The sequence below is a fragment of the Oryzias latipes genome, chromosome 8, assembly GCF_002234675.1.
Source record: "Oryzias latipes chromosome 8, ASM223467v1".
Classification (NCBI taxonomy): Eukaryota; Metazoa; Chordata; class Actinopteri; order Beloniformes; family Adrianichthyidae; genus Oryzias; species Oryzias latipes.
The window spans coordinates 9,418,858-9,435,960 of NC_019866.2; the positions used below are offsets into that span (position 1 = coordinate 9,418,858).

The following is a 17,103-nucleotide window of genomic DNA, read 5'->3' on the forward strand; positions in this document are numbered from 1 at the left end:
TTTGTTTACATTCTCTCCTGCTAGCTTACAGCCCCTCTCACCCCCAGCCTAATATCACTCGTGCAACGAATATGGCCAACAACACTGGAGCATTCCCGTTGTACAGTTTTGAGCCAGATGCTAGCTCGGATAGGGAAAACAAAGACGTACATGGATCTAGTCGTCTACAAGTGGGTACATCGCAATGATGCGGAGCAGGGAGCTTGTGGCTTGCTGCTTGTACCATCTATGCCACTTCTACAAGCTTGTTCCAAGCATTTTATTCATCTACTCCTGATTCACGACGATTTGAAAAAAGAAACACTCAAAAATTCAATTTTATTTCTAATTTAAATTATAATTGTCCTCCATTGTTAGAAAACCGCCACAAGAACATGTTGAAAACCCTTTTCTTTTTTTTAGGAGTGGGTCTTTTTATTCTTAGTTTGCAGCTGTACAAAGAAAAAATAGTCATGAATAGAAGCCTCTGAGAATAGAAAACATTAAAAAACAAACCAATAAGCAGTTTGTGAACAAATGGGTGTTACAAAAGACCAAGGACCCCAAGCATACCTCCAAATTAGCAGCAAATTGGCCTAATGACAACAAAGTGAAGACATTGGAGTGATTGTCACAAAGCCTTGAACTCAACTAAATGTGCTGGCAGTATTGAAAAGACATGTGCAACCAAGAACATAAACTTGACTCAGTTCCATCACTTCTGTCTGGTGAAATTAGCCAAATATGCGAGTCTGTGGAGGAACCCCTAAAAATGCAAGGCAAGTTGATCTTATTTATAGGTAATTACACCAAAAACCAATCAAGTAAACCTGACTGTAAAGTTAGCTACAAACATAAGATATGTTCAGTACAAAATGTGTGAATAATACAAAGTTAAATACCTGGAAAGCAAACCAGGCAGGACTCATGGATGTCTCAGAGTCCTTATTATTAATTATCATAATATCTGGTTAGCAGTTTACATAAATAAATGAAAATGAAATTATTGGCAGTTTTCCATCTAAGCTGTTATTAAATCCCGAAAGACTTTTTTCAACGATCCAATACTTTTCAAAAAACTATTTTCTTTGCTTTGAAATGTTGAATTAAAACAAGAACCCAAATACAGTCTTGTTTTTGTTGTTTCATTGCAATGACCATAATTAGTTTTTTGTAATCGTGGAGGTTGTGAGGCTGTGCTCTGCATGCATAGTGGGACTTTTTTTTCCGATGTGTCATTACATGGCCAGTGTTACGGACCACAGGCATGGGTGGAAGCAACAGGAGAACAAGGTTCAGCCTTTCTCTCCCCTTTTTTCTTTCAAAGATCCACCTCCGCATGTCTCTTTCTGTCTGTCTGCATATCTAACTCTACTGTCTTCGACTTTTTCCCTTTTTCTCAGTCTCTGCCATTCACTCTTGTGCATTCAATGCACATTTATTCCTCATTCAGGTTCCTCGGGTTATTCTTTTCCCTGGTAAAGCTTGGCATTTTTCTTTAATGAAACTTACAGAGAAAGTCTTTAATTACCAGTCTATGTTTCTAAATCAGCACCCATCCTTTGCAGCTTTGAAAAGACTCCCTCCAACAGAACTGGTTGAGGGCAAAATGACCTCAGAAACATCTTCCACTGAAAAATGGTAGTTTTTTTTTTAATAGTTATGAGAGGCTGTAAGGATTTTTGAAAAAAGTGCATCAATGGAATTAAGCCATGCCCCTGAGATTTCTTTAGATATCAATAAACAGATAACAAAATAGAATATATGCTGAGAAACAGAAAGTACAGCCATCATCAAATGCCAGGGGCTATATCAGATAAATCTGGTTGTATAAGAAGAAAATTGAGGGTGAAGAAAAGATGACAGTTTTCACCATTTGGATTTTTTTTGTGAGGGTAATAACCGCAGAGTGGCCACGTCGCAGCATTTTATACAAAATGAAAACCATTTAGCAACAATGATACATGCATAAGTCATCCAAAATTTAATAATTTTTGAGGCGGAATGAGGAATGACTGGGCAGATAGCTGGGGATGTTTCTTATGAAAAATGTTAAGTAAAATGCTTTATATCATTTTCCCCAATCAGTCACTGTCGGTGACTCGAGCACCAGGATTAAAAACGAGCGCTTAAAAAGTTATAGTTAAAGTGTTTGATAAAATCTCAAACATCAGTACAAACATATCAAACATATCCTCCGAAAAATTTGAATCCATTTCCTAATCAACATATGCAATTTCAGCAAGAGCGATTCCCGCTCTCCCACTTTTTAACATGTGCAAAAATCACTCTTGTCAGTGATCCCCTCAAAGAGAAGAGAACTGTCAACAAGTTGCGGCGGGGCATACAGATTTGATGGCTGAAAGGCATTCACAAGAATGTGTTTGCACACATTTGCTTTCCAGAAGATGAGGGGAAAGCTGGATTCTGCGTAGCCATGGTAACAAGTAAGAAAGTTACCCCCCTTTCCTGCATCACCAAATGTACTTGGAAGGTGCAGTGATTTGGACTGCTCTGCGCCTGCAAGACCGCTGGACGAGTGCTATGATAGATCCCTGAGAAGACTCACCCCACCCCACCCATCCCACTGCCGCCTCTTTCTGTCTCTGCAGACAGAAGAATAGACCCCAGTTGTTCTGCTTCTCTTTGTTCCGCTTCTGTTTGAGCGCCAGACAATCCCCCTAAAGATGGCCAGTCACCTACAGTCTGTCTGATAATGTGTCTCAACTGTCAGATGAGAGTCTCCTTGTCACTTCCATCATATCTCCATAAGAATCCCTGTCAGGTGAGATTGAGAGTGCGCTAACAATACTAATGACCTGCGGAGGGTGGGTTTTTTGCATCTTTGTTTTGTTTTTGCCTTGGGTTTGCACAGAAGGTGTGTGTATGTGTGTGCGTTCCTCTAACAGGAGGGTGCCGGACTGGAAAGGCAGAAAGAGCAGTAATTATGGCCTCCCATGTTCAGCAGAAACATCAGAGGGAAGTAATTTGTTGCTCTATATTTAATCAGTGGAGAAAACGAGACTGACTGCAGCTGTCTGGGCCTATGGGCAGGCGGGCAAGCAGGAGCACCATTTCCTCCAAAGCCCATTAGTCTTTAATGTGACCAGCAACACTGTCTTATTTCCATATTTTTCTGTGTTTGTATAATCACTATCACCTTTTCCATCTCCATTTTGCTCATGAATACTTTGTCTGCGTCACTGTTATGCTCTTCTCGTTTGTCTTCCAGCTGCTTTATTACTGCTTTATTTATAGGAAAACCTTCTCAATCACCCGAAGCTTCTCTTTTGCACTTTCCTGCTTCTTTTTAAACTAAAATCTTCATGAATCTTTTCACTCTCTTGCTGACCCTGTCAATCTCTCCATCCCTCTCTTAGGGTGCAGGTAGAGTTCTATGTGAATGAGAACACTTTCAAGGAGCGCCTGAAGCTTTTCTTCATCAAAAACCAAAGATCCAGTGAGTTGTGAAGTTCTTCTTTGTTGCCTGTTTCTTCACACTGGTTACATTCTCGTGACAAAGCGCTGACAACAAAGTCTTGACTAAACTGATATGTCATTTGCTGGATTCTTGCTTTGCATTTCATCATGTTGTTCAGCTGATTCTCCCCTTGAAGCTGCTTTATACACTTACCGACCACACTAATGGGACACCTATCCAGCTGCTCCGCTGTGAATGATTGTGAAGTTGGAATCTTGGCATTGTAGAGTCAAAAAGTAATACTTCTTGTGTTTTCCTGAAGTAGAATAATAATCTTTTCTGGCAGTTTAAACAAAACACAGTGGAAAAACAAACTTTGTAAAGGTGCAGCTCCAGCTGTTTGTTTGCAAAAAAACTACACTTATTAAAATAGTTTTTGCTTTGCTTGTGTTAATCTTTTCCTCACTAAAAAAGTTATTTATTAGGGGTGTAACGATTCAGTAACTTAATCGATGAATCGATTTATATTCCTACGATAAACACAAATCAGTTGTTTGAGGCAGATTGATTCATGTTTCAACATGAAATGAATTGGTAATATCAAAATTGGAAAATACCATTTAGACATGGTTGGTTTATTATACCATAACGTAAAAACGACCAAGTGAATCATAGCAGACAGCACACGTGATGGAAGCAAAAAATGATCAAGCCATTATTACAGTGTGTGGAAACACAGTGTGGTAGAATATTGTCCCTATGAATTATTTTGATGTGGAAAAACAACAACAATGGGTTGAATGAAGCTAAAATCGGAATGAATCTGCCATTCATTGTTGTTTACTTGTTTGTTTGTACACATTATTTAATTTACGCTTGATTATCTTGCAATAATTACAAAGAAATCTGGAATACTTAGCACTGTTCAGATTCCAGGTATTTATCTCTGAGTCACACTGGTTGAGTTTTTGGCTAAAGATGTCCTGAATCAATTTTAAATCAGTGAATCGAATTCAAAATGAACCAAAATCAACCATGAATCGGATCACTAACCAAAAATTATAATACGAATTTAATAGCTAAAATGAATCGTCCCACCCCTGTTATTTTTGGTGCAGGTTTATTTTGTATTTAGTTTATTAATTTTTGTGTGTTTTACATCAGACTTTCAGAAGGTGATTGTTTCCTTTTTGACTGCAGGTCTGCGAGTGCGAATGTTTAATTTTGCCCTGAAAGTGCTGAGTTGCCTCCTCTACATTGTTCGAGTCCTGCTTGACAACCCACAAGAGGAGAGACAGGACTGGTGAGGAACATGAGGAGCAGAACTGATTATACAAAAAAACCCTATCACATAAAAATAGTATGATTAGAATTAATTTCATCAGCTAATCTTACCTTTTCAGCAAAATCTAAAAGGCGGCATACCTAAAGAAGTACTGCAATAAGTGCTGCAGGCATTTCAGAACTTCATTTTCTTGACTACTAGAGATAATTTGAATAGTTTGGTATTTTTGACCCCAGAGGTGAGCCCACACAGACATCATGCATCTGATTAATTTAGCGGTGGAGGAAACAAATGCACACAAACAGGGCTGCGTGCAGAAACTTTAAGGAATCACAAGATGGAATATAAAACACAAAGCAGGACCTGAAACTAAGCTTGAAAAAGTGAAACTCGTTAACAAGAGAAACCATGAAAAAGTTGAGAAGCAATTGGCAATACAAAGAAGATGTGGAAGCAGGTGTGGCAGAAGGGCGTGAAAGGAATCTGATAGAAAACAATAATGAGAATACTTTCAGAACAAATTAAGAAACTAGTCATAAACGATACTTAAAGATTTGAGCATGAAGCAACCCAAAGGGTGACAGCTGTAGGTAGAATTGATTAATCGATGCCCCTGTTCACAAAATTAAACACGCTAACTGGAAATGAAAAGTATTATGGTTAATGAAGATGGTAGCCCCCAGAGCAGCACCCTAAATGAAGAGTAGCACCTCCTCTGAAGTGTTGTGCTCCCATCAGGGCAGCAGGAGTGAAGAAATATCTACACCTGCTGCAGTCATTTGGTGCAGATGAGTGAAGATTAGTCACTTTTTCTCCTTCAGTTATACGAAGGTGTCAGTAATTTTTTTTTTGACAGCAAAAAGGCTGTGATTTTTTATGATAGCAATGACTCTTTAGCGGTCACAAGTGTACCAAATCATGAAACGGGAGGACAGTTTAGACATCCCATTAAGAGAATCAGACAGAGATGTGATTGCAAAGTGATTTTTGTTTTTAGCAGCAGGTAATTTCTTTTTTAAGAGGCCCTGAACAAAAAAAAAATATTCAAAATAGTGTTTATTTGTCCCCCCCCCCCCCCCCCCCCCCCTGTAGCATTGGAGGACTTAACTGCTCCAAGCAAAACACATCATCCCGTCCCTGGAGTGAGTTTGACTGGTGAGCATGCAAATTTCTAATTAGGAGTGATGACTTCTGTGCTGACAAAAAAAATAAATAAAATCACAAAGACACACGCCTTGGAGGACTGGCATCCCCTAACCTCGGCTCACTGGTTGGAAATGTTGTATATAAAACAATCAATGCAACTCCACCTATCTGAAGCCATCTGCAACATTGACTTTAAGCAACACAGATCCATGTCCATTTGTCAAAATCAAGCTGTATGGATTACCTGTCAGTGTAATATGTATATAGTGTCTTTGCAGGCTAATCAACAGCGATCTAGTGGAGATAAAGTATGTAATATACAACAAGAGAGGCAGAAGAAAACCAGAGCGTTCACGGACCTGAGGCTATGCCATGTCTCCAGCTCAGGGACCTATTGATCTAATTGATGGCAAATGACACTGGCTAAGCTCTGTCTCCAAATGAATAAGGAGCCTGACAGGGTGAGCTCGGGAAAGGGGCAGACCGCCTCATAGCTTCAGTGGAGATGGTGCTCATGGCAAGCAGCCATGATAAACCCCAGGGTGTCCTAGAGAAAGGGAAAAACAGACTTTCTCTCACAATGAGGACGTAAATTTGACAGGGAATATTGCTTTCCTCCTACATTATGAGGGTGCTGTGGTTCAGCTGGAAGCCGCATAATTAAAGCGATGACATGAGTTGTGTTCATGGTCCCTGTTATGTGGTACAGCACGGGAGTTTTACACTTCATTTTCCATTTTAATGGCATCTGTATATTTTGGGTTTTTTTGCCTCATTTTTGTCTCTTTCCAGGAAACTCATCATCTGGGTTGACAGACCTCTGCCGCTCTGGGCCCTGCAGGTCAGACATATCAGTACACCCCTGTGTAAACACGCCTCAGTCTGTTCAGCCATTTTTGCTTAATTGAACACCTACAGCCATGACATTAACCCTCAGTAGTCTTTGCACTCACCGGTGGCATTGCAAATCCAACTGGTTGTTTACAAGGATGTAGGAATAATACCGACCTGCCGTTTGATGGTTTCCATTCAAAATCGATCATGAGGGGTTTAAAAAGATTATTAGCTTGAAAACAAACTTAAGAGTTTAGACATAAAAGCAATTCATCCTTTGAACATTATATATAGTTTAGTGGAGTTTCACCTTTTTTTTTAAATATATTTTTCACATTTTTATGACTTAATCTTTGCTTTGTTTTTGGACTTGTTTTGATTTTAATCATACACATTGTTGCAAAAAAAAACTGTTTGATTTCACTTTTTGCAATAAAAAATAAAAATATGATGATCATTTTTTTTATTACAAACATACACTTTAAAAAGAAAAATGACATTTATAAACAGTCATTTGGTTGCATTTAAATCTTATTCCCCAACAAATCCAATTCCCCCCTCCCCTGCATGATTTCAGTTTATATCCATAAATGTTTACACATAAACTCCCTGACCACTTTATTAGGTACACCAAGCTAGTATCGGGTTGGAGCCCCTTTTGCCTTCAAAACTGTCTTAATCCTTGGTGGCATAAATTCAACAAGGTACTGGAAACATTCCTCATTGGTCCATATGGACACGGTAGCATCACACAGTTGCTGTAGACTTGTTGGCTGCACATCCATGACGCCGATCTCCTGTTCCACCACATTGGTGCTCTATCAGGCATGGTCACTAGCTACTAGGGGTTTAACCACCTGCTGTCTGAGTTTTGCATACTGATACTAAGCTTGTTACTGCAAATCACGCAGAAGTCTGGGTCGGTTTGAAGTCAACACTGTCGACACAAGTTGAAGAATTCTTTGGCAGTGACTGCTCTGCTGGGGGAGGCTGGTTTTATTGATAAGAGCTGTTGCCATGGCGTATGGTTGGTTTGAAATGTTTAGGTTGGCAGTTTGTGGCAAAGAAGCCTCATCAGTCATGCCAGGAATAGCAGAACTTTGTAGGACAAAATCTTGATTTTTTTTCCTTCACTTATCAGTGGTTTCTAAAAATGTGACCTACCAGCATGCAGACGCATGCGAAAGATCTTTGCAGAATTTTCAAAAATATATTGTAAAAGCTGATTTCATGTCTTCATACACTGACCTGAAAGGATTGCACTTGACATCCATTTACACTTGCAAAATGACTGCACACATATGCATATAATTACATGAAACTAGACAGCGGGCTGTCTCTTGCTTCAGTGAAACCTGTTCCCTCTGAAACGCAAACATCACAGCACGCCCACTGATTCCACCCACACTCTCCCAGCTCTGCGACTCCTAATTTCTCTATGCTCTGCTCGGTCTCTGACAATCTCAACTGTGTCTGCTCTCTCCGTCTTACTCTCTTCGCAGGTGCTTGTGGCTTTCATCAGCTTTTCAGAAACTATGTTGCTCGTCTATCTCAGCTACAAGGTGAGACCCCCCGCTGCCCCCCAACCTTCCCTCTGAAACCCTTTGTGATGTCTGTGGCTGTGAAGTCCACATGTGTGGCGTGAGCGCGGAGGGTTTGCACTCCTCCAAAAAGATGTCGTCCATCATTGCATCTATTTTGCAGTCAAGGGGAGGAGCCATAAGGCTTCCTCACATTGTTTGGCTGCAGATCAAAAATACTGTAGGGGGGAGGCCCCTCTGTTGACGCAGCGGGAGGCCCAGTCCATCTACGGGTTGTCCTGCTTTTGATCTCCCCCATGCTGAAAGCCTGTGAAGCGCTCACTCCACAGATAACCCTGAAGGTTAGAGACCTTAGCATTTGGAGCTGACTGATTCCTGTGGACACGGACTGTGCCTGTCCACCCACACCAGTCAGACGCGGGTCAGCTCCGTTCAGTCAGCAGACACATGAAAACAGCCACGGGTGACACCTTAAACCAAACACCAGCGGGATCTGCCATGCTGCTTCTCCTCTGAGACCAGTTCGGATCCCGTTCTGTAATCTGTTGTTGATCCAGATGGTGGTGGTGATGGTTGATGGAGACGATCCAAAGACGACGGACTTTCCTGACCTCACCGTGTGGTCTGTGTTTCCAGGGCAACGTCTGGGAACAAGTGTTGCGTGTCCCGTTCATTCTGGAGATGATCAGCACCGTCCCCTTCATGATCACTGTGAGTGGAGAGATAAGCATTACTGAGCACAGATAACACCATCCAGCAGAAGAACACAATTCATCCACTGCTGTGGAAAAACAGAAGGACGATCTCCAGAAACACACATTCTCACAATCCATTTCCTCACTGTGGCCTACCATGACAACAACAAAAAGAATCCAGCAGAGAGCTAAGTGGATCTTTCCTCTCGACAGGTGATTTTGCCCTCCTTCAGAAATCTCTTCATCCCTGTATTTCTCAACTGCTGGTTAGCCAAACACGCCTTGGAGAACATGATTGTAAGTGAAGCAATAAGTCTCCTTCAAGTCTTTCCATCGCTTGTTTTCTTTGATCTGATGCTCTACTGATAGAATAAAACTGTCGCAAAGCATTTAACAGCTGAACATTGTTCAAGATTTTTTTAAGGTATTTCACATGACACAGGTAGCTTTAAAAAATGTGGATGAGTTTGTGGACAGGCCCAACCCTTCTACGGTGGCCCTGAAGTGCAAATCACATCAGCAAATCACTGGATGCAAAAGATTTTAAAGATCACAACTACTATTAAAAAAGCAAAACAAATTTATAAAAATGACTTTACATATTAGAAATCAAGCCAAAACAAAATAAAAACAAAAAAAATGTTTCAGAAAACAAACGTCATTTCCACAAATCAAATCGAAATGTTAAAACATGAAACACAATAGGAAACCAGAGAAAGTAGGAACTATAATATTCCTCTCTTTTCTCTTTTGCGTTTGATCAAAAACAATGTCTACAAAATAATTAATATAAATAAAGTTTAGCCTCAAAAACAAGTATACCCCTTATGTGTCTAAAAATGTATAACCCCCTAGTTTAACAATAAAAACACATTTCTGCTGCTGGACAGGTCAAGTTCAAAAAAGATATTTATTTTTACCTCATGATGTTCAGTTTTTTGTTTTGTAACCTGCAAAAACGTAGTTTTTATTGTGTTTTTTATTATCTTTCGCAGCTTTCCTCCATTTTCACTGCAAAAACTGAATCTTAAGAAAGTAAAAAGACCCTTGTTTTCTGTAAAACATTTTATTAAAAACATCTTATTAAAAAAATGTTTCAATAGCAAAATAATCTTATTTTAAGAAAACATGTCTTAGCAACTAGAAATTTTTTTTCTTAAAAGAATAATTCTTGGTAAGACCATTTTTCTTATCCCATTGTGCAGTTTTATTTCCCCTTATTAAATAAAATCTAGAAATAATTTTATACTTATTTCTAAGGGGCCAGTTTTTGCAGTGTTTTGTTACCTTCATTTCAAATGTTTTCTCTTTTACAAATGATCTTCCATGCATTTCTTTGCAGAATGACCTGCACAGAGCCATCCAGAGGACACACTCAGCCATGTTTAACCAGGTGGTGATACTAATCAGCACTCTGGTTTGTCTAATGTTTACATGGTGAGTTCCCTCACAACTGGCACTAAACACAGAGGCGAAAGACAAGCAGCACCCAAATCAAGACTGAATAGGAAGAAAATTTATAGTAGGGGGAAAGAAAGAGTCCAATACACACAAAATAAAAGTCATGTGAGAGATGAGAAATGCTGGCTCTGGAGATATGAGATACAGAGAGCTGAGAGGTGAGTGGTTTTCAGGGGAGGAGTGATGGTGCTCTTAAATGAAACCAGCTGATTTCTTCAGTCTAGTCAGGCATGTTGCTTCAAATCATACAGATCACAAAACCAACTTGACTTATTAAGCCCTTTGGTTGATGTTTACTTGTTGACTCATCTATCTGGAAAAAACTGACAGAATCTGTAACCTGGATATTAAAAAAAAATAATCTCTGTGCTTAAAAGCTAAGGCAGTACAAGTGTCAAAAATAGTGAATAATGGCTCCTATGACCAAACTGCAAAATGAGGTAGCCTAAAACTAGGAAAATTACAACAATTTAAGTACAAAATCCCTAGAAAGTTGTAATTTTAGTGTTACTAGAAATCTGGTAATACGTTATTAAACTCTAGAAACAATGAGTTCCACACAAGCTTTCAATAAGGCAACAATTATCCAAAAAGCTAACTGTTAGATATAATTACTTTAAATTGGATATTATACAGCCCAATATTAAGTTTTTTTTTGCTATTTCTAAGCAAATGGTGATATTGTAGCGTAGTGACAAAATCTAGTGTAATAAGTAGAATAAGTAATAAGTAGAAATGAATTAAAGCTTGAACAAAATGTGAATATGATCTTAGCACAAGTTGACCCATCTTAAAAATTCTCATAAAATCGTAAATGAGCACTTATTTTTTAGAACATAAATCTAAAAAAGACCAAAAATTAGTTCCAAAGTGCTAATTCTTTTGTTTCAATGAGTTTTTTTTTTGCCACATCACTTAAAATTGACCTTTAAGATGCCTGTTCATTACTGTTTTCTGTGGAGATCTTACATTTGACTACAAAATTCTTGTCGTAGTCTTCAAAGCAACTGTTTTCATTGTTAAAAAGCTGACTGAGAAATTTAATGAGGCTTAAGCATGTTATCAAGTAATTCTGTTTAATAAATGCACTTATGAACATTTATTAAATCAAGCATTTTTATGAGTCTGAAATCAAGTTTTTTTTTTGACAAGAGTTCAGAGCAAAAGGATTTTGACACATTTTAATAATATTTTTCCTATTTCTAGATCCTAGTTTTTAGTGAGGCAAAAAAATTCTTAATTGTGCAGATTTTGAGAAAAGCCTGGTGAAAAGCAACAACACGTTAAAACAATTCAAACCCGGTAAAACATCTGGGCTGTCAAAAAACAAGGTTTCAAATCATTGCACGTATCAAACAGTCTGCAGTGCACAGATTCCCTTAACAGCTGGTAAATCTTTAAAGTGCTTGCTTAGTTGTCTGACTGTCTCCATCTCTCCCCCCGCTATGACCTCCATCAGCATCTGTGGCATCCAGCACCTCGAGCGCGCGGGAAACAACCTGACCCTGTTCGACTCGCTTTACTTCTGCGTCGTCACCTTCTCCACCGTGGGCTTTGGGGACGTCACCCCCCAGATCTGGCCTTCACAGCTCCTGGTCGTCATCATGATTTTTGTGGCGCTCATTGTGCTTCCCATCCAGGTGAGACACGGTCATTAACAGACGATTCAAGAACATTTAAACCAAAAAATCCATCCTTTCACATAAGAAATCTTTAAAGTGAGCTTTAAATGTTGATCCCAGAAGCTGTTTTGGCTTGACAGCTGGAGCCCAGAGAGCAATATCCCCCCTCTTATGTTTTATTAAACCTTTCACTTGTCAGGAAGTGCTCCACCAAGCTGCCCTCCTGTCTAGATGGAGATCTTATACAAACTAGCCATAGGGGTGCATTTATAGTGACTAGAGAAAAGAAAAGAAACTCTTTAAGGTCAATAAAAGGGGATTTCTTTGTCACCTGTAAAAGATTAATAATTTTTTTTTATGATCAGGAGCGCTAGCTTTTTCCAACTTCTTTTTTCATCTTCACACGACGCGGTGATGACTCACTACATCCTATGTAGATTTATAACACTATTTTTATTTCAAGAGCAGCCATAGAGTCTTTCTTACTCACTCAATTCCCCAAACCTCTCCACTGTCTTTTAGCTGAGCCACAGAGGGGAAAAAAATATGACAGGAAGCTGGAAGATCTGTTTACACACATAATACAGAGGAACTGACAAAACACCTTGACAAATGCAGCAGTTTGAGAGCATCCCAACGGTTTCTCCTGCTCTAATCCCTCTGGTACCCGTCTCACCCTTTTTCTTCCAAAACATGCGAGAGTGTTAACACGCTTCATTTCATCTGTGCATGTGTCCTACCTGCAATTGTGCGAGCTCTCTCTGGGCATAAGGACTCTAACTCTTGCAAACAAGTGAAATTTCACAAGTGATGATGCTAAAAGTGGGTGTGAACTCTTTTCTTTTTTTATGTCAAATCCTATAAACTACTTTCACATTTATTTGCACTTCATAAAACCACCCACATCACCAGATATCCTTAATGTGTTTGTGGATACCTGCAGATACACAACTTTTCTTCATTTGAAAATCTGTAAAGTTAAAAAAGGGACTTTTTGTTTGGGAAGGATTGGTTTTTAATTCTTATAATGCAGTTTTTTGGCAAAATAAAAAAAAAAGACATTTTCTAGGCCACAGTTTCAATTTACAGAGCAGCAGGGGTCTGTTTAGAGACCTGCCTCTAAGTAGGCATGGAGCAAGACCGCCCCCACTTCCTGTCATCTATCTGTTTATTGCTACCTTACAGCTCACAACCCCCAACCTAATGTACAGCTATCCAGCCGAACAGATTTGAGCAAAAATGTCAGTTCAGATGAGGAAAACCAAGACGCACACGGATCTATTGTCTTCAAGTAGATGCATTAGAATGGAGCAGAGCACTGCGCTTGTGACCTGCCCGTTGTATTATTTATATCACAACTACAAGCTTTTTCACAGCATGATTTTGTCTGCTCCTGACTCACAATGATTTGAAGAAAGATAAACCATGAAAAGCAATTTTAAGCTTAATTTTATTTATATATGCCCTCCATCATGAGAAAAATGCCACAAGAACATGTTAAAAACACCAACAACAAAGGTTTCATTGCAGTGGGTATCTCATATAGAAAATAACAAACATACATATCACAAGCCATAAAATAGTTTTAACAAGGATTTTTTCTTTGATTAACCTCTTCAGCCCTTATATGCTTTTTTCATATTCACAGGGGCATAAATAATCAGAATTAACTACAGTGAAAATAAAACCCACAATGTGATGTCACTGTATGTGGACGACAGGTTTGAAGAGGTTAAAACAAAAAAACAAAAATTAAAAAGTCTCTACTAGGGAAGTTTTATTGTAAAAACATAAATAAATCTGACGAGAAAATTAAAGTAAGCATTCTTTTGATGAAGATTTTGTTTTCCAATCAATTTTTTAAACGTCAGCCATCCAAAATGGACAAAATGATTAGTTTCACCATGGCAACGCATGCAAGCTATTCCAAACCGTTTGCATGCTAACATTCTGCAAATAATAGACAAGTCAATAGAGGACAAGTTTTTTTTATATGAACCACAATATAATTGCTCATGAATTTAAAATATATATATTTAAAAAGTTAAGTAGAATTTTGGTGATTAAAATAAAAGTTGCACATTTTTATGACTGTCTGGGAGTTTATTTACTATTCTAAACAAGAAACCTATGAAAGTTACTTTTTTTTAAATCCTGCATGGATTTGGAACAACCGCATCAAAATAGAATTATTAAAGTCCTCATCCTCATAATTCCCCCCAAAAACAACAAAAATCTGTAAAACATAAACGATATATTTTGTTTGCAAGAACAAACTAAGAGGAGCTGTGCTCTGTTCAGCTTTGACATAATCACTCTCTTCCCCTTTTTCGCTCCATCTTTCATCCATAAATACCTCTTGACATTTAGAAACTGCTAGCCATTAGCCCCCTCTGACACACTCGCACACCTGTTTGTATGATTGTGTGGCGTGTGTGTGTGGCTTTGTATCTCTGACCCCAAGTTTTGCTTTAAACAAAGTTCCAGCTGCCCTTATCCTATTTTTTCTTTTTCTTTACCTTTTCTGCTGGTTCTTAACCTCCCCACCATGACCGTCTTGATTGTTTGGCTGCATTGTTGCGTAACTAATCTACAGCTGGAGGCATAGATGAGCTCAGAAACACATCAATATTTTACAGATCTACATAGCCTGATGAGCTTTTTGAATTTGAATTAGTCAATGTAACCTTCAAAGAACATTGATATTTGTATAGTATGAAATTATTATGGCTCGATCAAAATTTAAAGCACCCAAAATTGTCAATTATTAACTTATTAACTTGTTTAGTTCTTCCCCTTTATTCAAAATAACATTAAACCTTGGAGTGAGTGAATTGTGTGATAGGCATTGTCTATAATAAAGAAACATATTTTTTAGCTTGTTAAATCCTTCCTGCTCTCCCAACCACCCAAATGTCCAATGTTAGGATCAGCTATCATGTTCCACTCAACACAATTCTGAAATCTCTCTTGATCTTAATTCCACCCAAAACACTCTCCCTAATCAAAAGGAAACACTATACACGAGGCGTCGATTTCTTAACCACCTGGTTCCTCTCTGTATTCCGGCTAACTTAATCCAGTTTCCATCTGTTGAATGTGATTGATGTCGCCCTAAACGCAGTTTGAGCAGCTGGCCTTCCTGTGGATGGAGCGGCAGAAATCCGGAGGCAACTACAGCCGCTACCGGGCACAGACGGAGAAACATGTGGTGCTGTGCGTCAGCTGTCTCAAGATTGACCTCCTCATGGACTTCCTCAACGAGTTCTTCGCGCATCCTCGGCTGCAGGTCTGATCTGGTTTAAGTAGGACAGCCAAGTGTTGGGGGGTTGCTATGTGTGGGTGTTTGTTGTCTGTAATAATCCTCACCAGGAGCCCAACTGACTGAGGTTAAAGCAGAGGATTAATTCTGTAACAGCGGGGATCAAACCTCTGTCCTTTTGATGCTGGAGCATCGATGTGTGTGGCTGCCCGAAGAAGTGAATATGTATTTGTTTTCCTGGGGATCATCTTACTGTTCCCCTCTGCCAGCAGGGTGTAATTGCGTCCTCATTTATTTCCATGATTTTTTTTTGACTGTTTTTTTTTTTTTCAGTTTGGTGAGGAAAATTTGCTGCCAGTCGTTTGATAAATATATAAATAAATACAATTAATTACACCGCTGGGCTGCTGCCAACATGATTAGCACACGCACTGCATAATAATGCAAACTTGAAGCGGGGCGTCTGAATATTTTTTGGGTCGTTATTTAACTTGTAATATTGTGTTCTTTTGTGTGCGCTTTTGTGAAGGACTACTACGTGGTTATCCTTTGTCCAGCTGAGATGGATGTTCAAGTCAGACGGGTCCTTCATGTCCCTCTTTGGGCCCAGAGAGTCATTTACTTGCAGGGGTCTGCCCTCAAAGACCAGGACCTGATGAGGGCCAAGTGAGTCTGACTGCTTTTCTTCATCAAAAAAAACGTATCAATATGGATTGTAAGATCCCTTCTGGTGCTTTTAGCTTCATTTTTTTCCTTTCTTCTCTGTCACACAATAACATGCAAATGCCCTCTTTCCTGTCTTCCCCCGTTCTCTCTTTCTCTCTCTCTCTCTCACGCTTAATGCCACTCTCGGTCCTGTGGCTACATGCTCCACTAACAACCTGCAGAATGGACGATGCTGAGGCCTGCTTTATTCTCAGCAACCGATTTGAAGTGGACCGCATTGCTGCTGTATGTTCCTTAACATTTCCCAGTTTAACTTTTCCCATTGAATCCTACTGATGTGAATTGCATTGAAATTAACCCTTTTGTTCCCTGACGTTGGAAACCGGCTAACACACTGTATTTTTTTGGACTTGTTCCGGTATGTTTGTCTTGGAGTGCAAGTCACTTTAACAAAGCGGTCAACGCAAAAACATCTTAAAGATCACAACGAGAATTAAAAAAGTATAACAAATTAGATTTGAGAAATCAAAACACAATTCAAGAAACCAAAACACAATTCCAAAAAAATGAAAAGGCATAAAAATGAAACGTTTAGGAAAACAAAAGTAATTTCCAAAAATCAAAAAGAAATGTTAAAACATAAACACAATAGGAATTAGGAACAATGGGATAGCTGATTGGGTGATGATATTCAAACAACTATGCTGGACAAAAGTCATCATCCAATCAGCCCATAGTGTTTATCTTTTCCGATTTCTTCTATTGTTTCATTTTTTAACATTTAATTTTGATTTCTGAATTTGACTTGCGAAACTTTGTTTTTTTTTTCCTTTTAACAGAAGTCGTACAGGTAATATGGGACATCGCTGATTGGATGATGACGTTTGTCCATCCTTTCAGCTGGAAGTATTTTGGCATGAAGGGAAAGTGGATATGCTCCGTACCAATCATCCAACTTTTATTAATATGAGGGCATTGAAGACGCAATCGAAAAAGCTCAAATGTCAAAAATCTAAAGTCATCGTCCAATCAGCGGTGTCCTTTTGTATCTACCTTTGCCGGTTTCTTATAGTGTTTCATTTTTTTAACTGATACACACACCTGCAGTGCCCTCTAGTGGTTACTCCTATTTGTTTTTAAAAAGCCACATGTATGTCTAAGTTGCACCCCTAAACTCTGCAAAAAATAAAA

General features: G+C 38.9%; 1 protein-coding gene across 2 annotated transcripts in view; it reads left to right on the plus strand.

Annotated features, from left to right (window-relative positions):
* The window catches only part of LOC101166632 (potassium channel subfamily T member 2), a 44,694-nt gene that overhangs the window by 10,544 nt on the left and 17,047 nt on the right, over nucleotides 1-17,103 (plus strand). For both annotated transcript variants that reach the window (XM_020705260.2, XM_011478102.3), the window contains exons 2-13: nucleotides 3,360-3,439; nucleotides 4,601-4,703; nucleotides 5,778-5,840; nucleotides 6,624-6,672; nucleotides 8,168-8,227; nucleotides 8,843-8,917; nucleotides 9,115-9,198; nucleotides 10,244-10,338; nucleotides 11,822-12,002; nucleotides 15,109-15,273; nucleotides 15,776-15,912; nucleotides 16,134-16,197. In XM_020705260.2, coding sequence (XP_020560919.1) covers nucleotides 3,360-3,439; nucleotides 4,601-4,703; nucleotides 5,778-5,840; nucleotides 6,624-6,672; nucleotides 8,168-8,227; nucleotides 8,843-8,917; nucleotides 9,115-9,198; nucleotides 10,244-10,338; nucleotides 11,822-12,002; nucleotides 15,109-15,273; nucleotides 15,776-15,912; nucleotides 16,134-16,197 — 1,156 coding nt within the window. The remainder of the gene's footprint in view (nucleotides 1-3,359; nucleotides 3,440-4,600; nucleotides 4,704-5,777; nucleotides 5,841-6,623; nucleotides 6,673-8,167; nucleotides 8,228-8,842; nucleotides 8,918-9,114; nucleotides 9,199-10,243; nucleotides 10,339-11,821; nucleotides 12,003-15,108; nucleotides 15,274-15,775; nucleotides 15,913-16,133; nucleotides 16,198-17,103) is intronic.